Here is a 23,239-nt window from a genome sequence, read left to right as displayed (position 1 = left end):
GCTTTGTCTGTGAGCCACTTTTCTGAGTTGCAACAGGCATGTCAGGCAACAGCATTAAGGTTGTTTGTCGGTTTCGACCGCAAAACAAGCTCGAAATTCGCGAAGGTGGCCAGCCCATCATTGACATTGACGATGAAGGAACTGTCGTAAAACTCAAGGCAAGTTTTCAAAAACGTCTAAAAAACTGTAACTTTTCAAGGAGTCTAGACGACTTTAATTTTCTAGGGCAAGGATGTGCAAGGCTCCTTTGCCTTTGACAAGGTGTTTGGCATGGATACAAAGCAGCAGGATATTTTTGCATATTCTATCAAATCGATTGTTGATGGTAAATTTTAGATAGACGGGAAGAGATAGGAAGCGTGTGCGAGAGAGAGAAAACGAGAGAGTGTGTGAACATTTATCTTATATTTACATGAATTCCACCTCTTTCAGATGTCGTGGAAGGTTACAACGGCACGGTGTTTGCTTACGGACAAACGGGTTCCGGAAAGACGTATACCATGATGGTAAAAAAAAATATAAAAGTGTGGTGGATATGTCAAAACGTGTGTCACTGAGTTGTAAAACCTACCCCCCACACAAATCGGATAATAGGGTTCAGACATTGACGATGAAGCCAACAAGGGTATCATTCCTCGCATCGTCGAACAAATCTTTACCAGCATCATGCAATCCCCGGCAAACATTGAATTTACTGTCAAAGTATCATATATGGAAATTTACATGGAGAAAGTGCGCGATCTCTTGAACCGTAAGTCAGCAAACCCGCATGATTTTTTTTTCAGAGGATCATATTTTTTACTGATCATACACTGCATTTTTTTCCAGCATCGCACGATAACCTGCCTATCCATGAAGATAAAGTCAAAGGCGTGTATGTCAAAGGGCTATTGGAAGTTTATGTGTCCTCCACCGAAGAAGTCTATGAAGTGATGCGTCGCGGTGGCAACAATCGGGTCGTCGCATACACAAGTATGTTTTACAGTGTTTTATTTCCTTTCTGCTGATGGATATCTCAATGCAATTCATGTAAATAGACATGAATGCTGAATCATCGCGCAGCCACTCTATTGTCTTGATTACCATCACTCAAAAGAACCTGGATACCGGTGCTGCAAAGAGCGGAAAACTTTACCTTGTTGATCTTGCCGGTTCTGAAAAGGTTGGCAAGACAGGTGCATCCGGTCAGACATTGGAAGAAGCCAAGAAGATCAACAAGTCACTTACTGCTCTCGGCATGGTCATAAATGCCTTGACTGACGGGAAAGTAAGTCTGCCTCTTTTTCCTATATGATATAAACATTACACGAGAATTAACATTCATTCCTTGCTCTAGTCGAGCCACATTCCTTATCGAGACTCAAAGCTGACACGTATATTGCAAGAGTCTCTCGGTGGTAACTCCAGAACGACCCTGATTATCAACTGTTCACCTTCGTCGTACAACGAAGCGGAAACTGTGTCGACTCTGCGGTTCGGTGTGCGTGCAAAGACAATCAAGAATAAGGCCAAGGTTAATGCCGATCTTTCTCCAGCCGAGCTGAAAGCGCTGTTGAAAAAGGTCAAGAGCGATACACTGTCTTACCAACAATACATTGCTGCGTTGGAAGGTGAAATTAGCGTGTGGCGTTCTGGAGGCAAAGTTCCTGAGGAACAGTGGGCATCGCCTGACAAGAAGAACCAGCAACCTATCCAATCTCCAGCGACGCGTGCTATTGCCGACGCTGACTCGCGACCATCTACGCCTGCACCTGTTTTGAGCAAGGATGAAAAGGAAGAGTTTTTGAAACGAGAAGCTGAACTCACCGAACAAATTGCAGAAAAGGTAAATTTTAAACCATCCGTTTCTTATCTTGCATTGGCATTTTGTAACTGATGATACACGTTTGTCTTTCTTTCAGGAAGCAGAACTGAATACCCGAGAGCAGCAAGTGCAAGCAATGCAAAAGGAGCTGCAAACACTTAAGGATCTCGAAAAGTCAGTAACTGCAAAGAATCAGCAAATGACTTCTGAGCTGAGCGAGACCAAAGTGGAACTCGAGAAAGTTACATATGAGAGCAAAGAGGGCGCCATTACATTGGATTCTCTGCAAGAAGCCAACCAAGAATTGAAAGCGGATATTCAAGAGCTTAAGGATGCCTTGGCCAAACTTCGCAGCGAGGGTCAAGAACAGAAAGTTGACAAAGAGGATGATGCGGCTGCTCCTGCAGGTCTCGTTACCTCTGTAAGTAGTAAAAGTAATACTCTTTCGCGACCTGTTGTTGATTATTGTTCGTTTATCGTCTAGGAGACGAACGGAGTGCATCAAGACTTGAAGATGATGGCTGAAGAATTCACAATGACGCCTGAAGAACTTGAAAAGCTCAAGCACGAACTGGCTGAATCAAAAGCACTGTTGGAACGCCGTCAGGATACCATAAAATCTCTGACTCGAGATAAAGAAGGATTGCAGAGTAAGCACGATGAATTGGAGAAACGTTTGAGCATGCTTGAAAGCGAGTACGAGGAGCTCTTGGACCGGACAATCGCGGAAGAGGAGCAGAACACTGATATTGAAGATACTATCACAGAGTTGAAGGTAGGAAAGAATTGTCAATTCGGTATCTAGTGAATATCACACTGACTGTGACGTTAGTCCAAGCTCGAAGCGCAGTACAAGGCAAAGAAAGAACTGCATGATCGCGAATTGGAAAGCCTGAGACAAGAATTGGAGACTAAATCCGCGGAAGAGACCGAGCTTAACAATGCAGTGAACGAATTGAAGGCTCTGAACGAAAAACTAGAGCAGACATTGGCTGCACGGAAACAAAAAGCGAACGGCATGACCTTTAAAGAGAAGGAGGAGGATTTGGAAAGGATGCGTAAATCGATGGCACAGCAGTTGGCCGACTTTGAAGTTATGAAGAAGGCATTGATGCGTGATCTACAGAATCGATGTGAAAAGGTTGTGGAGTTGGAGATTTCGCTGGACGAGACTCGCGAGCAATACAACAATGTGCTGAGAGCAAGCAACAACAAGGCACAGCAGAAGAAGATGAGTGTTCTCGAGAGAAATTTGGAACAACTTACGAACGTCCAGAAACAGGCAAGTAAAAAAAAGTTACATTTGCTTTATAAATCATCTGTTTGCCTAACGCTGTTTATTATATGCAGCTTGTGGAACAGAATTCGCAGCTCAAAAAGGAAGCTGCATTGGCAGATCGCAAACTTGCAGCTCGTAACGAGCGTATCCAGAACCTGGAAATGCTCCTTCAAGAAGCGAAGCAGCGTCTGCTAACTCAAAACGAAAAGTAGGCGAAAAAGTATACCGCGTGAACTCAATGCTTTATTCATAGCTTTTGCATTATCTTAGGTTCGAAGCGCAGCTACAGACAGTTAGAGAGCGGCTAGAACAAGCTCGATCTGCAAAGTCGCAGAGTGGCATGTCTGCATTAAACTTTGGCAGAATTGCTAAACCTTTGAGAGGCCGAGGTGCTGTCGAGGAAACAAGGCAAGTGTATATGTAAGAAGGCAATTGAGAGTAGCACGGTACCTGACATTTCCAATGATCTACAGCAGCACTAACGATTCTCCAGCACAACCCAGCAAGAGATCTTCGTGGATGCCGTCTTTCCGATAGACCAACAAGCTCTGTTACCATTTACAGTTTTCCTTTCCTTTTTCTTTGCCTTTTGAATACCCGGTGTCATTATATCTAGTGAAAATGCTCCCAGATCTTTTCTTTCTTTTTCTTTTTTTCTTCTTCTTACTTTTGTAACAATCGGTTTAAATATATATATATATATATATACATATACATGCATATCTACAGTCTATTTTTTATTTGCCACAAGTTTAGAAAGTGGAAGATAGGGATGATTCTAATTGTCGCTGGCTCTTTCTGGTTTGTTTTGGCTGTCCCGCAACCAATGCACGACTTCAAAGCCGACTTCCACGGTAATGAGGATGATAATCATCCATTCCAACGTGAGCGAGTGCTTTTCGGACAGATGTTCTCTGAGCATGGTTGCAAGCTCATTGGCGTAGTCTAATTCAAATAGAAGAAAGTTCTTAATATCCAGACTACATTTACCTTTTGCTTCCAATTTACCTAATTTCTTGTTCAGAATAGCAATGCGAGGTCGAACATCTAGATGACGTGATATCGTATTGTAATACTCTATCGTTATTGCAGAAATTGCAGGCATGAGATAAAGCCGAAACAAGTGATAGCTTCCACCTACCTTCGAGTTCAGGGCGAGCCCAGTAGAAATCAGGAGTATCAAGGAAACTTTCTCCAGCGCTCAGGTTCAGTTGCTGTCTAAAGCTCAGTAACTCGCCGAGCTTCCTCAAGATCTCTTTCCGTGTCAGGGGTATCTTTTTGCCCTGAAGCAGCAGGGTCGGGATCCGCTTTGTGGAAGACAGATAAGTTTCGAGCATATTCTCCAAAATCGCCAATTTAGCCGATCTCGCCAGGCCGTGCGAGAACGATATCTTGGAAAGTGTAGGCGAGGGCATGTGAGGGTTCAAGAGGATAATGTCGCCTTTCATGTTAGTCACTCTTTTTCCCAACAATGTTAGCTGACATAACAGGGATTAGAATACAGCAGGACATACTCGTCTTCATCAAATGCAAATTCAGCGTCCTCCGTTTCAATTTCACTGTGCGGGTTGATCTGAACGTTCCCTGCCAGTATGCATTCGTTCAAAAAACGCTTAGCCTGGTCGTCAGGCACAGCCCAGGTCACAAACGTGCCGTTCGAAAATGCAAACACTTCACCGCTTTTTTCCACTTGGATGTGCACCATATCTGGTGATATGAAAGGCATGATTTTATACTCTGCATGTCCTGCAATCTGCTTCTTGAGCGCTGGCATTGAGTACTCTTCAGCCGTGCAATACGCCGTGCATTTTTGAGTCTAGTGTAGAAACGCGTGGTTGGAAAAAGCGGCATAGCTTTGACGTTTGCTGTTAGCTCTTACATGTGGTTTGAACTCGGTAACTGCTGCTGCTGGATTCACTTCAGACTCGAACTCCATAACTCGTCGCAGCAGATTCTGGAGCGATCCTGCATCTTCCACCTGCCCAACACGTCTGACATTGTTGCGTGCGCGTTGGGGAGCTGACTGCCGCGTGGAGTAAAGCTAAGTACAAAGTGATCGTGGGCGTCAGATCAACAGTACAAGATTAGTTTTGTACTTTTCTTTTGCGTTACTAACTGCTGTCAGGCACGGCAGGCGCATAAGACGAGCACGGGGCGCAGGTCTCGTCGACCTACTGAGGACCTACCAATGCAAATGTTACTCGTGACTAAGTAAGGTCGTGGATAGGTGTCTTATGTTTACCATTGCCGACAATCTAGGCACGCTCATGACACCTCGCAAAGTCTGCATAATTCAGGTTGAAAGTTTGACAGCTGCTGCGAAGAAATGAAAAAATTGAGAATCAATTTATGCGGAATTTACCGGGAGTCCGATCTGTTGCATGGAAGCATTTCATTGCTGTACTTCGCCAAAACGTGAAAGGTATAGATATGTAGCGTTGATAAATTTACCTGATTTACTGGCCGTTATCTTGACTTCTTAGAGACTTTCGTTTGTGATGATTTAGTATCTTTCCGACTTTGTTTGTGTAAAGCGGCTTCAGTGGCCCAATGAACACGGTTTAACAGCTGCAATAATGTCCATTTGAGTATTTTTGTTCTGGGCAATGTATCTTTCGCTTGCATAGAGACGCCACGGATAAACGTTACTTGCACCTTGTAAGAGCCGGGACAACAAGTGGCAAATGAAAAAAGTCTGTGCACTGAAACTCCTTTGAAGCAGAGTCGGTTCGGAACAAGGATAAATATTCGCCCTTGATGTTGCCTTCCAACAAAGCCAGGAACTGGGCTCGACGACCCCCAGCGGACTTGTAAAGAATGCTATCCAGTCAAATCTCCGAGGAGAAAAGTCAAATTGCAACGCTTTGAACAATTCAATTTTCAGTCATAAAGTCGGATATTCTAGCTGTAATAAATGATGACAAACTCGCTTTACATGGAGGATAAAGTTAAGCATATTTGATGACCATCTTCGCCTCTACGTGAATCATTTCGCTGCATGGAAGGTTATTAGTATTAAGTGGAATTTGTTCGTTTGAAATGTAACATAACGCTGCTGTGACATTTGGGAGGATTTCTAAGAGATTCTGCTGAACAGGCTGGAGCCGAGTAATAATGTGGGAAAGGATGAGTATACAAAAGGCAATTAAATACTGATAGCCGATGCACTATCCTCAGTGATTATATAAGCTTGCTGTCCACATTGACTTGGAGAGGCTTTGCGTACTCCTAGCTTGCCACATTTTTGCAATCTGACAAGATAAATGATTGCGCCTTTTTTTATCTTCTCAGAATTTTGCTCAAGATCGACAATGATATGTAGTACTCATGTTACGAGACTACGACACGTAGAACCGTCGCGGACACTCATTAGCCACGATAGCAACGAGGACAAATCTAGCATGCAACCAGAACTATGGTAAACATCGAAGAATGTCTCAGAAAAAAAGAACTGATTGTCATGTTGTACGCCGTAGGGAAGCATTCGTTCACTTTCCAGACAGGGGATGCAGAAGGTCGCACAAAAAGAGTAAGGCAACCTTAAAAAAGTACGAGAGAGGAGGAACAATCGGTCGCTCCATTTTTCCGCATTTTGATTCACACTCCATGACTTTTTCTTCCACAAAACCACCGCGGCCTTCTTCACGCCTATTTTCATGGTTAGCACAATGGACCGGCCACCGGCGAGAAAGTGAGCAGGACGTGAGCAGCAGCAGTACAAGCAGTAGCAACAATACCACGCCGCAAACCACACCGCCTCCACAGCCGCAGCAGCACCATCGTACGTCGTTGGAGCAACGCCGTAGCCATGACACATCAACGGAGCCTATCAATGTTCCTCGAGCCAGGTTATCCGTCGCACTCTCCGTCACCGATACTGCTACAGATACTTGCTACTCGTCGTCTATTGCATCCTCGTTGACCGAGCACCCGCACCACCAACAATATCGCCATCATCATCAACAACAGCAAGCACCTCCACCGACCGTTGATCGGTTGGGTTCGAGCTATCCAGATAAGCGTGTATCCATCACATCGAGACCAGCTTCGGTCTTTTCACTACCGCCACCTCGTCTAAGCCGTGATGATTCTGCAGCGTTTTGCTGCAAGGACGACTGGCCACGCGCTGATCGCATGATTATTCGACAAGAACTCGTACGTCTTGTAATGGATGGGTGAGTTGTGTTGGCAATCTGACGGGTGTTTTGTTGCATCCAAGTATTAACGTCAAAGTACTTGTGCTTTTACGGTTTTCTCAGAAGGCTATTTTGCAGTCCATTGGATCTTTCGTGCAGTGACAAACGTATTCTTCATGTGGGGTAGGCTTCTATTTCCGGTAACTCGAAGGGTCCGAGGATCTAAAAAGGGAATTTACACGTATTTTAGTTGCGGGAACGGGGGCTGGTGCATCGATGTTGCCAACAAATACAAGCACTGCTGGGTGTTGGGGATCGAAAACTGGGACAATATAAACACACGAAAATCGATGCCGCGCAACTTTCGATTCTGGAAGGCACATCACGATATCATGGAGAACTTGAAGCAGCTGCCCGATAATCACTTTGATCTAATTTACGGTCGATTTTTGATCTTCTCTTATCCACCCGATTATTACCGCGATATTGTAAAAGAGTGCTGGAGAATATGCCGCCCATCAGGGTATCTCGAAATGATGGAGCTCGATATGCAGATCTATGGGATCCCGCAAGTGGGTCCAATGACTCAGATGCTGAATTCACAGGGTACGTTATTGAGATACCGTAAAGATATCGATCTTATTTCTCACTGTGATTTGCTGGCGCTCATAGTTATCCAGCTCATGGAATCTCGATCACTTGACCCCTTTTTCGCACGACATCTCCAGGACGTTTTCTTGATGCATGAACTCGTCGAGCAGATGCAGCAGCAGCACGGTGACGCTTACCATGCAAAGTATATTTCGTTACCGTTGGGAGTTTGGGGCGGCCGAATCGGTGTCATGTTCCGCGACGACTTGCATGATCTCGTTGAAAGCATCCAATTATCGCAACAGCTTGCCGACGACACAGAGGTCGTCTATAAGGAGTTCATGGCGACTTTGGAAAAAGTTGACGAGGAACTGGAGACCCACCACGCCTTCATGAACTTGTACCACGCCTATACGCAGAAACTGTAAATATATGCACTAACTCCCGCGTACGTACGACCGTGTGCCATTTTCCTCTTTCCGTCTTTTCTATCGCCATCTCGGGCTCAACTGAAATATACGCACACACACACGCACACACACATACATCTACACACGCGCATACCCCAAGACACACTCACCTACGCACGTACCTATAAATCAGAGATCTTACCCATCCCTTCCCTCCCGCCGCACGAAAAAAGCTTCCGTGAACATTATATCCTACTCTGTTTCTCTACTATATTAATTTGCTTGTGCTTCTCTTTTTATTTCCTTACATTGCACACTTTTTTCTCTCTATTGCATACTGTAATTTTTTTTGTCTAGCTGTAAGATGATACCATATTAAAGTCCCTCTAACTCTATTTGACCTCTATTGCATCATATAGAGTATTTTGCAGAAAGAAATGCCGCTGCTGTTTGAAAAATGGTATGTCGCGCTTTCCAAATGTAGACATCGCTTTTTCAATTATTTATTCGTGCTTCGCTAAAGCTCATGGCTGATCCGAGTCTGTAGAATAAACTCACTTGGCCTTCATAAACTTCCATTCTCTGGCGTGACGCAGCCTTCCTTTTCAACAAAGTGTATATTGTCAAGAGGCGTGCATTAATCACTGACTGACTGGGAAAGAATCTATGTTCATCAAGCTCTTCCGGATCGGAATGTAATTCCAATGTATTTAAGAGCCTCAAGAAGAAAGCGCTGTTATCCAAGTCCGAGAAGGACGTAAATGTGGATATGATTGTCTGCTCCCTGGCTGTCAAAAATGATGTCTTCACGTGCGAAGACAAAGACGCAAGCGTATCAGGAGCTACGTTTGCGACTTTGAACCAGAAATCGACGGCGCTGTGCTTGCAGTAGGCAACATCATATCCCCTCAAGAATCGTCGACGTGGTCACCAGCAAGCCTCTCGTCTCCACTACATGACTTGCCCCCTCTTAGTCCCAGCCTGACTGACTGAACTCAAGGCCATCTTCGATTTTCCCAGCCTCAGTAGCGAAGAACACATTTTGGACTATGCGCTGAACGAGCTCCAACCACACGTCGTAAAATGTCTACTGGACGTTGGCGCATCACCTGGATGCTTGTCATCAACATTTTTCGCGGAATAGACTACCTTAGCCATCCGGAGTCTGACGCAGAATTCGACCAGGAGCCTCACGCAGCTGATGCACTTCTCACCAGCTTGATATCCACTTCCTCGATGATCGCCTTATAACCTACCCACTCTGTATAACCTGCCCCTTCTTCTTAGACTTTTCCCCACCTGGGTTTATTTGGTCTATAGACCAATCTCTTCCACCTCTTTTCCTTCGTTTCCCAAGGCGGCTAAATGCCTATAGGCGAGGGCCTAATGCCTTAATAAAGAAAAACTTTGAACTGTGCTTGCAGTAGCGAAGCGGATGCAAAACCGCCGGAGAATGGAGGCTTATGAAGGCCAAGTGAGTTTATTCTACAGACTCGGATAAGCCATGAGCTTTAGTGAATCAAGCGCAGCGAGCGAAGCAAAGCGTGAAAGCACTTGTTTTTAAAAATACGAATACATAATTGAAAAAGCAGACCTTTTGGAAATACTGTACATTTACATAACAGCGCTCGGATAACTTGAGTAGGCATAGTACAGAAATCCTTTGTACCGCATCAAGCGCTGCATATAATAGAGTTGATTGTCCCCATTCCTAAGCACTTTAAATGACGAAATTCTCTTCCGTTGTAACTTTTTCCGCCTTTTGCTATCTTTGCGTATGGACCCGTGTCAACCTCCTTCACCAGCAACGTGGTTAGTCTGTCCAACAGTGATCATCACTACAGGTCCTAATAAGCGGAATGATAGAAGAATAATGTGCAAGCAACTTCGAGAGATTTAATGGTATAGCTTAATAGAAACAAATATAGTATATATGTATATGTCAAAGGGGTGTCCGTTTGTGAGTAAATGTTGTATTTGAGTGTGTGGAAAATGAAAGGGAAAACAAGCGGTGTACATGCTGCTTAAAGATCTGCAAGACTGGCTTCAGACAGCTTGCCTTTGCTCATTTCACGTTCGAGCTCCTTGAACAAGGCTTCATCGTCATCCACAGGTCCACGATATGCCTTGACTGTACCGGATTTACGTAACGGGGGTGCAGGACCTGGTGGGAGCACACGGACAGGCGGTGGAATCGCTTCATTCTCACGCTTTTCAGCTGCCTGTTTGAGTGCCTTCTTCTCTTCTTCAGTCAGAACTCGCTCTGCGGCCGGACGCAACAGCGTATCAAGGGTGCCTTCATCGATGCTGCGTTGCACATCTTCGAATTGCTAATACGTACAAAGATCCATTCATCAAACTGAACCAAAATATTCGGCTTAATTATCTTGCGAACTTACGCCTCGATATTCACCGCCCACAAAGATTTGAGGCACCTCCTTGGCGCGGCCTTCAGATGAGCCATTGTTGTTACATCGCTTCATGTGCTGCAAGGCAGCTTCGCTAGCGGCAACATCAACAATTTCGTACTCGATGTTCTCTGCTTTCAGCAACATCGTCATATCTTCTTGCTTCTTCTTGATCTATAAAATTATCTCGATTTAGAAAACTGAATAGAATACAAAAGACCCATTCCTAACATACCACGGGGTTACCGCTGACGGTGGAAATATAAACTTGCACCTTCTTGTTATCCAAAGGTAGCAATATTGGTTCGTCATCGCTCTTTGCCGCTGCAGCAATGCGGTCGACTGCTGAGCGACCCGAGTTAAGACCGTTCGTTTTGCGCAATATGCTCAGTGGTTGCGGTGCGGGCCACGATACAGCTTCTGTCGGTAGATATCTCGATGTCCATCCCTTTCGAGTTTGATCCTGCGCCTTCTTTAGGTTATGAATTTGCGTAACATGGCTCTGCTGTAAGTCGCTCAATTCAGATTGGTGAGACTGTTGCAAGTTTTCTATCTGAACAGCATGCGAATGCTCTGCCTGTTCAAATTCGTTTAGAATACGTTCAATCTCATCATCCATGTTGGCAGGGTTATTCTTGAGTTTAGTCTCTGCTTCCTCCAGACGCTTTTTCAACGCTGCCATCTCTTCTTTGTGTCGCTTTTGGAGTGCTAGGATGCTGCTCGACTGGCCGGTTTTCACTTTGCGAATCTCTTCTTCGTGCGCCTCTTGGAGTTTATCCAATGCTTCCTTTTGCTCGGTCAACAATTTTTCCTTTTCAGCTAGTGCCTCCTCGTGCCGGCGTAAGCTTTCTTCGTGAAGCTGTTTCTGAACCTATATTGCTCGGTTATCAGTCTCATTGCAGGTTATGTATCATTTGTTTCAAACAACTTGCCTCTAATTGTTTGTTTAACTCTTCGATCTTGGCAAGTTCAGCTGCTGCATCCTGTTCCTGCGAGCCATTTGTTGCTTGCGCTTTTAGAGTTTCTAGTTCCTTCTCCTTGGCTGCCAGTCGTTGCACCGCTTCTTCGTTCTTTTTTTTTTATGAATACAAAGAGCACCAAACTTAGTAAAGGATAATGTTTTAGGCGATTGTTCATCCCGCTGGTACCTGCAACTTGAGCCGCTCGAGCTGTGCTGCCACTTGTTCCAAATTGTTTTGCGATTCCCATTTTTGTCGTTGTTCCTCGAGCGCACGTTCTTTCTCTTCAAGCATTCGCTCGCGTTCAGCCAAGGCCTGCTCTGCCTCCTTTGAAGCTTCTTGCGAGTTGACAACGATGCTGGGCACATTCTTCTCCTCTTCTAATTTCTGTCGTAATTCACGCAGTTCTTTCTCTCGTTCCAGAAGCTGTTTTTCCTTTTCATGCAACATGTTTACAGTTTCGTCTTTCTGAGCTTGCAGAACGTCTAAATCCATCTGGCTTATCGACGGTGTCAGCGGTGGCGGTGGCGAGGGCGGTACTTGTTGTTGCTGCTCCTGCTGTTGTAATAGTTGCTTTTTCAGTTGCTCCAATTCTGCCTTTTGCTGCTCAATCAACTGTAGATTCTCATTATTCTATCGAAATCCACCGAAACTGTGTCAAATCCATGCAAATAGCGCAATAGAATGCTATCTGGGCTGTTTACCTTGACTTTAAGCTCGTCAAACTCTTCCCTCATCTGCGCAACAGGCGATTTGCGAATAGACGAAGCTGCGCTGGAATTTCGAGAATGAGATGGTGGACGGGCACTGCTTCGAGCGGAAGGCGCTGCACCCGGAGGCGGTGGCGAACGAGTATGTGGCGAACGAGGACGACCATTTGAGACTAACGAGGCCCGCGATGTCGTCTTTGCGAGCTTGTTACTGGCTTCAAGAGAAGAGCGTGGAGAAGCGGCAGGTGTTGTCTTTCTGGCGGTGGACACCACCGAGTTTGTCTTTTTTGTTCCACTTGCGGTGGTGTTGGAGCCGATCGTGCTTCCTCTGGACTTTACTGACTTTGCGGTGGAGCGTGGAGCGACGGAGGCATCGTCTGGGCTGAGGAACTGCGACTTGTTTTTCTTCTTGCGAGGACCTAAACAAGCCATAGGGGAAGAAGAAGCAAAACAAATTGAAAATCGTAACAACGGATTTACAGCATGCGTGCCCTCTGCCAAATCCGGCAACGTGTGTTCTTCATCCAAAATGAGAGTTTCACAAGATCTTCTTACCGGCGCATGGCGCCACTTGCCCCGACATGCCTGCTTTTTGCTTCGCGAGTTGGCTTTCCTGTTTCTTCACAATCCTGAGGACCATCAGTCTTGGAACATTGGAATCCTGGATTTGATTTAATATATTAGGTCTGAATGCATTTAATAATATTCTAAATTGAGGGATTCACTCCTGCCCGGCCGAGCAGGAAATTGTCAGTCCACTAGGTAATGAATGGTAAATATGTAAATCAGTTTTAGGCAAACTTATATTGTCTTTGTCATGCTTCACAACTTGCTATACAACCATTATTGTATGTACTGTATATCAGACGGCGACATGCGAGCTGAAGTGACCCCAAGCTTGGAGTTTAATTTGTTTATAGAAAACGCTCCCTTGCTCGTGTTTTATAGCTTGAGAAAGAAATATAAAAAGAGATTGGCAGGATCATATAACAATGTATCAATAAGCGATATGTGTTTTCTCGATAAGCAGCCACGATAATATGTATCAGAATAACAAATTTTAGACAATATGATTGAATGCTAAAAAGAGTACTGTATCAGACACCATCGTTTGGAAGAAAACTCCAAACTGTGCCAACAACAGCCATGACAACCGAAATGAAAAGAAGGATATCGTTAAATATCATCTCCCCGACTGGTGTCAATTGACCGAACAGTCGGCGATAGCAGGCCAACGGGAAAATGATGGATATCCCAAAACTAAACAGAGCACCGAGCAGTGACTATAGCAGGAAAAAAAAATCAAATGATTAGAATCTTCTTGTTCGTTACTAAGAAGGCTTATGACTTACGACAACTCGATCGAATCCAGGAAAAACTGTAGCAATGTAAACAATGATAAGGCTCACCGCTATTCTGACTGTCGATGTGACCACGCGTGTTCGCCAAGCTGAGCCTTTGCACCATGATTCTATGCTCGGCTTTCCAAGTAACCAAAGCTCGCCTGTCAAGTTGATCGGATTTAGCATAAGACCATACTTTGCAATAGGAGTCAAGACGACGAGTCCAATGCCAACTTTTGTGATCAATTCGTTGTACTCTGGAGTTAGGGCCAAATTTTGGGTTATCTAATGTTTTTAATATACACCGTACGTATGTATAGATTAGCAAACGGGTTATCTATGTGTAAACACCAGACTTTTATTCCATACCTCCTGCATTGTTTCTGCGCCAAACATGGTGTAACCAGCTACGCTCATAGTAAGATATGCAAAGACAGTCACCAGATATGTAATATCGACCATGCGCTCGTATTGCTTAGGATCTTGCATGTCGCGGTAGATAGCTGGGAATACAGCGTGTCCCGAGAAACCAGCCATAACTAAGCCAAATGCGAGGGGAATGTGGGACGGGTCTGCAGGAATGATCTCGGTATCCTAAAATATAATAACATATAAATCAGTAAACAACAAACAAAAAGTCTACCTTTTAGGGTCATATATACCATGGGTTGCCACAAGCTACCGGGTCGCGTCCTTTTGGAAAGACCGTTGGCGATAACTGTCACGAGCAGTGCAACGCATGCAATGATACCGATTAGACTTGTTATAGCTAGTTTGCGCATAGGCAAAAATAGAGTTGGCGTAAGAATTGCAAAGGAGAGGAGCCGAACTGTGATCAAATCGATGCTTGGCCAGAAGGATTGTAATCCATCTCCTAACAGGACAACCATGGCCACTCTTGCCACTCCATAGTTATTATCTGGACATATTGCACAAACCAGACCCAGTGGTATATGCGGTTTTGCTTACCCGATTGTCATCAATTCCACAATAAAGATACCACTAACCAGGGCGCGTCCCTTTTCATTGAATGCGGAAGCACCCATGTCACCGTAAGTGCATGCTCCCGGCGATACGTCCAAGCACCGAGCAATTAACTTTGCAGTGTAATTTGTAGCTGCGGCGCAAAACAGGAATGTCATGGTACCGAATAACCAACCACCAAGACGAAAAGCTAAAGGTAACGCCAGGATGCCGATTCCGATGAGCACGTTTACTGCGTTGAAGACCGATTGAATAAAGTTGGATCGCGGTACATATTCGCTAACTTGTCCTAGACCGCTGTAAGATGTCATGACTGACCCAACTGTTGTGTGCCTTGAGAGTGATGGGAACTGATGGTAGCAGCCTCCGGCCACTGAAGGGTGTGAGAGGGTTCTTTCAAGAGCATCAAACTGCATTCTGAATTGGCCCATAATTAAAAGGATGGTAGATGATTACAGTGTCGATTAATTCTTCATCTCGTGATAGCATATTGGTTACAAAAGGTAGTACCTGTCTGAACCTTTGGTGTCGACTGTAGCTAAGCGCTCTTCATCGTCAGAAACTCCATGTTGGCTGTCCAAGAGAGACGCAGCTCTGGACAGATTTTCCATACTCGGCACAGTGAGGTTCTCAGCCATGTAGAGCATGGACGCCCGCGAGTACGATCCGGCAAACGACTCCAGCATGGACCGGCCCGGTTGTTGCGGTGAGCCTGTTATAGTATCGGCACTTTCGTTGTAACCTGTCAGCGCCGCGCCGTAATTGGGTGGACGGTGTGAGGGGTGAGTATTGGAAGGAACACGGATATCTAGCGGGGCTGTTGGCAACGTCATATTTTGCGGTTAGTACAAGGATGAGAAGCTGAAAAGAGAGAAGAACAAAAAGAATAGGCAAAAGAAATTCTTGTATAGTATAATGGTGTAATGACCAGCTTTGAGGCTTTTTAAATATGCGCGCACTGGTGCTAGCTGCTGCTGCTGGGATCAAACTCTTTACTCGAAACTTAAAACATCACCACCCCAATCCCTATTTTTGCCTCTTTCTCTGTCTCTCTGGTAAACAACCTGTCTCATGACATGCTACCAAGTGTACATGAAACGGCGCTGTCAAGAAAACACTCACAGGCTCGGAAGTCAAACTTTCTTCTGCTTGGAGATCCTGAGACCCCAATTTTATACAAATTACTTCATGCAGACGATACGGGCATTCTGAGAGCACATTTTGTAGCATAAGAAAACAGTTTCATCAAAAATATCGTGGAAAAAATTGCAAATGACGACTTGACAGCACATCATGGTATGCGTAGGACAGATGCTCCCTGAGTTCTCCTCTTCTGTGTGGCCGGAACGTCATTTTGAGTAGTGCAAACTGTCACAGATCCTTTCTATTTACTTCTGTTTCGCAGCTATGGAAGCATAATTTGCACCCGTTCCTTACGTATTTTTCCGCTCAAGAGAAGTATGCCAGTAAGAGATGAGACTATTTGTTTTACCAAAATCATTGTTACTTTGCAAGTGTGAGCTTCGATCTTTGATTGAAGCAAGGAGGCTCAAACACATTTTCGAATTAAGTAGCATCTTACTCTACTCAGTATAGCCTTTTTTCAAGAGAAATTTGGTTAGAGAATAATGCGAATGATGAAATACATGAAACCGATCATCCTCCCAGCTGGTGCCTGGATTATCCATCGATACAAGCCACCTGTCAGGATGAGCAATTCCCAATCTGGTCGGTCTCCCACTTGAACGACTTCACAATCGTGCAACCGACATGCCAACTGTAACTGTCGACAAGCAACGACTCTTTGAGTATCTCGAGCGAGACTACAGTAAGCTTTGCATCCGCTTGTGTTGCTCTCTTGTAAGCTGACTATCTTCTCTCGTAGCTTCGGAAGAGTTCAACGAGTTGTGCTTCCGTTTCGGTATTGAGCTCGAAGAGGATGTACGTAGCGCTGCAGGACTTGTCACTTTGTAGTGTATAATGACTTTATCAATGTTTGTATGCATTAGACCTCTGAGAATGATCCTTCGGAAGGCAATGTCCCCGAAAGACCTCAGCTGAAGATCGACATTCCCGCCAACAGGTACCGTTGACGATAGCGAAAATCTTGCTTGACGTACGCGTATAATGACAAGATATATTCGCCAAATTACAGATACGATTTGTTGTGCCAGGAGGGTATTGCTCGTGCTCTCAAAATTTTCGAAGGCAAGGCGACTACACCCAACTATCGTCTTGTCAAGCCTGCCAGCGGCAAGCTGGAGCAGGTTATCGTGAAACCCGAGACAGCCCAGATCCGTCCTGCCATCGTCGCCGCTATTCTACGCAACATCACTTTCACGCAGGAAAGCTACGACAGCTTCATTGACTTGCAGGATAAGCTCCACAACAACATCTGCCGAAAGCGTACCCTCGCCTCCATGGGTACTCACGATTTGGACACTATCAAGGGTCCTTTCACTTACGAAGCATTGCCCCACAAGGATATCAAGTTTGTTCCTCTCAACCAAACTCAGGAAATGGACGGCGACTCCTTGATGGAATTTTACACCGTAAGTCTTCAAGATTTTACGCCGAATGCTAGAACACAGTTCGAGGAATTAAACATGAATCGTAGAACGATAAACACCTTGGTAGATACCTGCACATTATCCGCGACTCTCCTGTCTACCCCGTTGTCTATGATGCCAACCGCGTTGTATGCTCCCTCCCGCCTATCATCAACTCGGAACATTCCAAGATCAAGCTCTCGACTAAGAATGTCTTTATCGAAATCACCGCTACTGACGAACATAAGGCCAACATTGTCCTCAACACACTCGTCGCAATGTTCTCTGAATACTGTGCCGATCCTTTCACGTAAGTAATGAGATGGTATTTTATCTGCGTCTGTCCCAACTTTAGAGTAACCATCTTTGCAGTGTCGAACCAGTCGAGATTGTCTACCCTGATGGTACCGTGAAACAGACTCCAAAGATCGAAACTTGGCAAGCCTCTGCAAAGATTGATTACATCAACTCTTGCACTGCATTGGACTTGAAGGGCGACGAGATTTGCGGCTTGCTGAAGAAGATGACCTTAAACGCTACTGTAAACCCGAAGGATTCGAACGAAATCCTCGTAGATGTTCCGCCAACTCGATGGGATATCCTCCACGCTGCTGATATCATGGAAGATGTTGCCATTTCATACGGTTACGACAACTTGCCACGAAAGATGCCAAGTGTCACCACTTTCGGTGCAGCTCTCCCTATCAACAAACTTTCAGATCATGCTAGACGCGAACTTGCACTTGCCGGTTTCACAGAAGTAGCACCTCTCATTCTGGTAAGGAGGAAGCTGAGTGATATTTTAATCCCGTAATCTCACATTGTATTCCTCTTTCGTATAGTGCTCTCACGACGAAAACTTCAAATATCTCAACAGAAAAGACGATGGCAACACCGCTATTAAGCTCGCTAACCCCAAGACCATCGAATACCAAGTTGTTCGCACATCGCTGCTTCCAGGTGTATTGAAGACCATCAACAGCAACAAGAAACTCCCATTACCTATCAAGGTCTTTGAAGTATCCGATGTTGCCTTCAAGGACGAGACTCGTGAACGCCGCACACGCAACGAACGTCACGTCTGCGCTGCTTACATGTCTAAAACATCCGGCTTCGAAGTCATCCACGGTCTACTCAACCGCATGATGGATATGTTTAGCACACCCTTGGTTGCCAAGGACAGCGGCAAATTGGGATATTGGATCCAAGAGTCTGGTGACATAACATTCTTCCCTGGCCGCTCTGCTGACATTTACTTACGGTACAAGGACGGCGATGAGCGAAAAGAAGTATGCATCGGCTCGTTCGGCGTGCTTCACCCTACAGTCCTTAACAACTTTGAATTGACTCACCCCGCTACTGCCCTTGAGTTTAACCTCGAACCCTTCCTGTAATAATATAGTAATAAAGACGAGCATGACAGATACTTGACAAAGCACAAGAGAATCCACTCACTTTTCAGTGGTGTTATAAAGAGGCGAAAGAAGGGAGAATGGATAAAATTGTTTACCATACTAAGCAAAACTTGTAACTATTCTCTGGATACAAAGTGTTGAACTCGGTTATATGTTGGGTTAAATCGAAAAGAGAGGGATAAACTTGCAGAGTCAACAGTTTTGTTGCTAAAGTAGCAGTAGAGTCCGAACGGAGACGGCAAGATCAGAGTTGGTGAGACTCGGTTTGGGTGTTTTATGTAGAAAAACAAGGAGCTGCTACTTTTGGAGAAATTTCCTAGATAACCGGATTCACCCAGGGGATGATGATTATTATACTACTTTGGAATTGTTGTCTCACATGATAGGCAAGTTCAGACACGACAGTTACTTTGCGTTTGACGGCATATTGACAAGCTTTCCTGCTGTCTGCTGGGTTGCTGTGAAATGTCTTCTGTTCGTTATTGTCGTGTGCATTTCTTGTGAGTGTTCCTGAACAACTTCGGATGATCTGCATGAATGAGCATGAATACATGACACTAATAAACGTACTGATCAAAAGAATACCTTATGCCTGGCAGCTATATCCTCTGGTGACATTGCTGTCACCAGGAAGTTTTAGTGCTAGAATTGTCTCTGCCTCTAGGACATCAGCGCGCCGTCTCTTCCTTTGCTCCAGGAGCAAGCGGTGCTTCCTGGAGAAAGTTCTTGCGTCAAGCATTGATGAATTTATGCAGTGAGGTGTAAATTCGAAAATCGTTTCCAAGAGTTGAAGTTTCTGATCTACAGAGAACCATGGCATGCATCAGTCGCATTCACGGTACGCCTTCTCGATGGTGCATCGCGTGTTAGCGACCCGTCGCTCGGTCCAGATGTCATCGTATTTTGCGCCGGCTTTTGTGGTACTCGTATCCTTGCGCCTGAAGTTGTTTTGTGCTTTGTCAAGCGCTTCCACAACTGCGCGGTTCCTTTTAACGCTTTTGGCAAGCAAAGGAAAGGGTAAGCGAATAACGCGAGGTCGGTGGGGTTCTGATCCAGATGCGGGAACGCGTTGGCAAAGCAAAATTGCCAGCGTTAGCAACTTATTGCTCAAACCAGTCACTCATCCCATCTTCGGTGATGACTATGCATGAGCCGGTCGAACTGTCCTTGGCCCTCTTCGATGACAGTACATAACAGTGCAGGGCCTTTACAGTGGTCACCCTTGGACAGACTAACTGTGTTGCTGATGAAGGAGGAGATCTCGAGATTTTTGCTCGACACGGGTCCACACGCGTTAACAGAGAAGGTAAAGAAAAAAGTAGGAAAGACTGAAAAGGTGTTGACGGAGAGTGGGAAGATCTCTCCTATTATATGCAATTAAAGAAAGAAAGAATATGATAATAAAAAAGCCATCTTGCTTCTATCATTGTTGTATGCTTTCGATCTGAAAGCATGTCTTCGTCTGTAAATCATATTCACAGTCTTCTCTACATCACTACATACATACGCAGTAGGATCCCTACCGAGTTTTTGCATGATGAAATTCGCCCGTGTTTGACAAAAGCAGCCAATTCCTCTTCCGCTCCAAAAATGGATTTCAAGAAACTCGAACAAGCTTTACGGCAGCTGCCGCACGACACACTCTTAACAGAAATTCCCCAGAGGCAAAACTCCATAGCTCATTTATTACGTTCAAATGAAGCGATGAAAGAGCACATTCGAGAGGAAGGCCAGGATCCTGATTTGGCGACGGCTATTGAAGAAAATGAAGAACTGTTGCAGCGTTACGAGGCTAGCATCGACTTGACTCTACGCGTTATTCGAGAACGGATAGGCGAGGCTGCTGCGCGAGAAGTACAAAGCAACGTAGAAGCTTTCCGTAACGAGCACCCTACGAAGAATACAAAGGCGCCGAGCAGTACGAGCGCAGTGAATGAAGAACAACAGGAGGATGGCGTCTATCTATGATGATGACGACGTGGAAATAGAGAAATAGGCATCAAGATTGTGGACTGCCTGCGACTGAGGCTCGTCAACGGAAACGAGCAGTTGATACGGATATATGGATAGCGGTTTATAGGTCGAATGAATTCTTGGTTTCTCTTCTTCTTGATCATCACCTTGCCTAATTTCGTCATCCTCGTCGTCAGCAGCATCTATATCCAGCGTCATGTATTTTTGTTGCTGAATAGTTCTAAGTACCAGTTTTTGATTTAAAGTATATGAACCTTTACGTACTCTCTGCAAAATGGTGTGCTGGAAATCGCACCATGTGAAGCGGTATACGATACGAAAATCAGCTACATGCAGTCAGCATAAATTCACTCACGCAAATTACAATCGTATTTGCCATGTACCGTGGTTTACAATGCGCGTGTTTTCCAGTTCTTTTTTACGTTTCTGTACAGACTTGCCTTGTTCCTCGGCAAGAATGTGATCGACGATAATTGGATAAAGCGCGTTCAGCAGTTTAGAGTGAACATCGCTGCTATTGTACCATTCGGTCTTCTCCTGCTGTACATAGATTACTACACGCAAAATCTAAAGACAAGTGAATTTCCACGAAAAAAGAAAAGCATAAAGGGGAGAATTGCTAACCGTCGACTGTGTGATTTGCAAATGAACTACATTTCGAGTGTTATTGATCATGGCATAGAATACGCAGCAGCGTGGTTGTGCGGAGCCACGATTGTTCTTCTGGCCATATGTTGCGAGCTTTCAAACGAAAATCGGTCCATTAATAGGCCGACTTCAAATGTACGTGGCTCTCTCAATATTATTATCAGTGAAACTGTTTTCTAAAGTATAAAAGGCCTGCATATTGTGTATCACTAAATAAAAAATCTCTCTCTTATCAAAAAAAGGAAATTTGGACCTGACTTTTATGGGCTCCCTCTTCCCTCTTTGAGCTGTAAAACACTAATCCGGCTAGACTTTGAAAAATAGTTCTACTCTGTAATTAGCTCTTTGGTCCTCCATTTTCAAAAAAATGGCTGTGGAAGCACTTTTTTTGGAGGTTGTAGCGATTTGAGGAGTGGGTGGAAGGCCGATTTTTTGATGGAAAACTACAGTTAATTAATTTATACACCTTCCACATGCGTCGGATGGAAGAGTGTATTCTGTCGAGCGCCGGACTAAATAAGCCTGGACTTCGACGGCGCTTTGTATGCAGAAGCGAAGCGGATGTGAAACCGCCAGAGGATGGAGGTTTACGAAGGCCAAGAGAGTAGCACAACGCCTCGAATTCACTGAAAATATTCCTCAAACCTCGAATTCATCCTGAAATTTATTGAACCTAGCGCACGAAGCGAAGCGAGCAGGAAAGCGCTAGTCTTGATCTTCTTTAATATAAATTAATACAAAAACAATAAAATGTTCCAAAATCTTTGCCTTTTTGGGAGCTAAAAAGCAGATTTGGAAAGTATCACAACTGGCATTTCAGGAAGAGAACAACATGCTGTTGACCAGCTATACGTTGCGCTTTCCTGCGTTTCTTCCCCGTCATTTCTATCTCTTTTTCTTCCCCTCCCACATTGACCAATGCAAAGCCTGCCACTCGCAACATCGTATACAAAGAAGTATACGAATAAGATATATATTATAGACATCAATAATTCAGTGGGCAGCCCTCCGCAGGAGGGGAGGTCTGGAGGGGGCAGGGCCCCTTCTAAGAAAGAAAGAAGACAACCATTTTATATCTCTCACCAATGCTTCATGTGAGCGCAGGCCTGAATGAACCGCAAATCGACGGTGCTGTGTTACAAGAGGCGACCGGACGTATTTCGAGCTGGAGCTCAAGTAGATTAGACAGTATGCGTAAATGAAAGGGACGAAGGGGACTCATGTCCTGTACTATAGCACTGACTTTTCCCGTTCAATTTACGGTTATGATGATCGGATTCAAGGTCAAACATCGATGTAGACAAATCTTTCTGTGATGTAGTCCTCTGAGAGATATGAGGGACGATATATAGCAGCAAAGCTTCTTAAGGAAAGAAATATAGTATTTTTTAAAGTTTTAAATGAATGATATTAGATTTAGAATGCGTTGGGTAATATTTTGTAGCACTTGACAACTTTGCATAATAAGAGGTATCGGCTTCAAGAAAGCAAGTATGTAAAAGGATGCCTCAAAACAACATCGCTATTTGAATGTCGCAACTAAGCGTGGATTACACGGATTTTGTAGTCGAGTTTGCCACGCAATCTCTTTCTTTTCCCTGTTTCCATATGTCCAGTACGAAAGGAAGCGATGCAGTAATAGGTATGATTATTTCACTGACGCATACTGGATTGATATATATCGCTGACAGTATCTGCCCTTCCTGGTCATATATCACGCTTTTTAGCTGACAGCGAAGATGACTTCCAGACCCCAATCGTACCCCGGAAACGAGCCCTAAAGAAACCTGAAAGGTAAACAGGTGAAGTTCAAACTTATGATACCGGAACATCTCCCATCAGATATTTATAATTGCTACAGCAGGTACGAGTGATTCTCGAACCATTAAGCGAAGCAAAAACAAAAATGCCATTGCGGGTAAGCCATACAGATTTCAATTCCGGATTTGGTCGCAAGCCAAAGAAAACGAAAGCTGATACGAAGAGTGATTTCACATAAATTCACGATTTGGACAAGATGACTCTGGAA

General features: G+C 44.6%; 9 protein-coding genes across 9 annotated transcripts; 4 read left to right on the top strand and 5 right to left on the bottom strand.

Annotated features, from left to right (window-relative positions):
• Positions 1-38: 38 nt before the first annotated feature.
• On the top strand, positions 39-3,620 carry VTP01DRAFT_1538 (uncharacterized protein; the record flags this gene model as incomplete). Its single annotated transcript, XM_069379899.1, has 13 exons — positions 39-158; positions 226-325; positions 433-506; positions 595-751; positions 829-972; positions 1,038-1,267; positions 1,337-1,825; positions 1,902-2,225; positions 2,289-2,579; positions 2,637-3,086; positions 3,155-3,291; positions 3,354-3,491; positions 3,557-3,620. The coding sequence occupies 13 exons, from the start codon at positions 39-41 to the stop codon at positions 3,618-3,620; spliced, it is 2,718 nt and encodes a 905-aa protein (XP_069237962.1).
• Positions 3,621-3,861: 241 nt separating this feature from the next.
• On the bottom strand, positions 3,862-5,373 carry VTP01DRAFT_1537 (uncharacterized protein; the record flags this gene model as incomplete). The annotated part of the gene is made up of 7 exons (XM_069379898.1): positions 3,862-4,028; positions 4,092-4,160; positions 4,225-4,541; positions 4,598-4,899; positions 4,963-5,124; positions 5,200-5,265; positions 5,326-5,373. 7 exons carry the CDS (start codon positions 5,371-5,373, stop codon positions 3,862-3,864), a joined length of 1,131 nt encoding a protein of 376 aa, XP_069237961.1.
• A 1,316-nt stretch (positions 5,374-6,689) lies between these two features.
• VTP01DRAFT_1536 (uncharacterized protein) lies at positions 6,690-8,238 on the top strand (the record flags this gene model as incomplete). The annotated part of the gene is made up of 4 exons (XM_069379897.1): positions 6,690-7,258; positions 7,343-7,402; positions 7,470-7,825; positions 7,892-8,238. 4 exons carry the CDS (start codon positions 6,690-6,692, stop codon positions 8,236-8,238), a joined length of 1,332 nt encoding a protein of 443 aa, XP_069237960.1.
• Positions 8,239-10,244: 2,006 nt separating this feature from the next.
• VTP01DRAFT_1535 (uncharacterized protein) lies at positions 10,245-12,937 on the bottom strand (the record flags this gene model as incomplete). Its single annotated transcript, XM_069379896.1, has 6 exons — positions 10,245-10,550; positions 10,620-10,802; positions 10,864-11,499; positions 11,777-12,220; positions 12,292-12,716; positions 12,853-12,937. The coding sequence occupies 6 exons, from the start codon at positions 12,935-12,937 to the stop codon at positions 10,245-10,247; spliced, it is 2,079 nt and encodes a 692-aa protein (XP_069237959.1).
• Positions 12,938-13,394: 457 nt separating this feature from the next.
• VTP01DRAFT_1534 (uncharacterized protein) lies at positions 13,395-15,457 on the bottom strand (the record flags this gene model as incomplete). Its single annotated transcript, XM_069379895.1, has 6 exons — positions 13,395-13,580; positions 13,650-13,925; positions 14,010-14,234; positions 14,303-14,537; positions 14,610-15,041; positions 15,135-15,457. The coding sequence occupies 6 exons, from the start codon at positions 15,455-15,457 to the stop codon at positions 13,395-13,397; spliced, it is 1,677 nt and encodes a 558-aa protein (XP_069237958.1).
• Positions 15,458-16,394: 937 nt separating this feature from the next.
• On the top strand, positions 16,395-18,567 carry VTP01DRAFT_1533 (uncharacterized protein; the record flags this gene model as incomplete). Its single annotated transcript, XM_069379894.1, has 7 exons — positions 16,395-16,452; positions 16,510-16,565; positions 16,634-16,707; positions 16,780-17,176; positions 17,242-17,483; positions 17,546-17,951; positions 18,016-18,567. The coding sequence occupies 7 exons, from the start codon at positions 16,395-16,397 to the stop codon at positions 18,565-18,567; spliced, it is 1,785 nt and encodes a 594-aa protein (XP_069237957.1).
• Positions 18,568-18,904: 337 nt separating this feature from the next.
• On the bottom strand, positions 18,905-19,206 carry VTP01DRAFT_1532 (uncharacterized protein; the record flags this gene model as incomplete). The annotated part of the gene is made up of 2 exons (XM_069379893.1): positions 18,905-19,117; positions 19,174-19,206. 2 exons carry the CDS (start codon positions 19,204-19,206, stop codon positions 18,905-18,907), a joined length of 246 nt encoding a protein of 81 aa, XP_069237956.1.
• A 195-nt stretch (positions 19,207-19,401) lies between these two features.
• VTP01DRAFT_1531 (uncharacterized protein) lies at positions 19,402-19,739 on the top strand (the record flags this gene model as incomplete). Its single annotated transcript, XM_069379892.1, has 3 exons — positions 19,402-19,426; positions 19,479-19,605; positions 19,667-19,739. The coding sequence occupies 3 exons, from the start codon at positions 19,402-19,404 to the stop codon at positions 19,737-19,739; spliced, it is 225 nt and encodes a 74-aa protein (XP_069237955.1).
• An 811-nt stretch (positions 19,740-20,550) lies between these two features.
• VTP01DRAFT_1530 (uncharacterized protein) lies at positions 20,551-21,237 on the bottom strand (the record flags this gene model as incomplete). The annotated part of the gene is made up of 4 exons (XM_069379891.1): positions 20,551-20,772; positions 20,827-20,888; positions 20,946-21,129; positions 21,187-21,237. The coding sequence occupies 4 exons, from the start codon at positions 21,235-21,237 to the stop codon at positions 20,551-20,553; spliced, it is 519 nt and encodes a 172-aa protein (XP_069237954.1).
• Between the last annotated feature and the right edge of the window lie 2,002 nt (positions 21,238-23,239).

This window comes from Rhizomucor pusillus, assembly GCF_041956525.1.
Source record: "Rhizomucor pusillus strain CBS 183.67 unplaced genomic scaffold VTP01scaffold_11, whole genome shotgun sequence".
NCBI classification, from domain to species: domain Eukaryota; kingdom Fungi; phylum Mucoromycota; class Mucoromycetes; order Mucorales; family Lichtheimiaceae; genus Rhizomucor; species Rhizomucor pusillus.
Note: the sequence above shows the minus strand (reverse complement) of the source record. Positions and strands in the feature narration are given on the sequence as shown.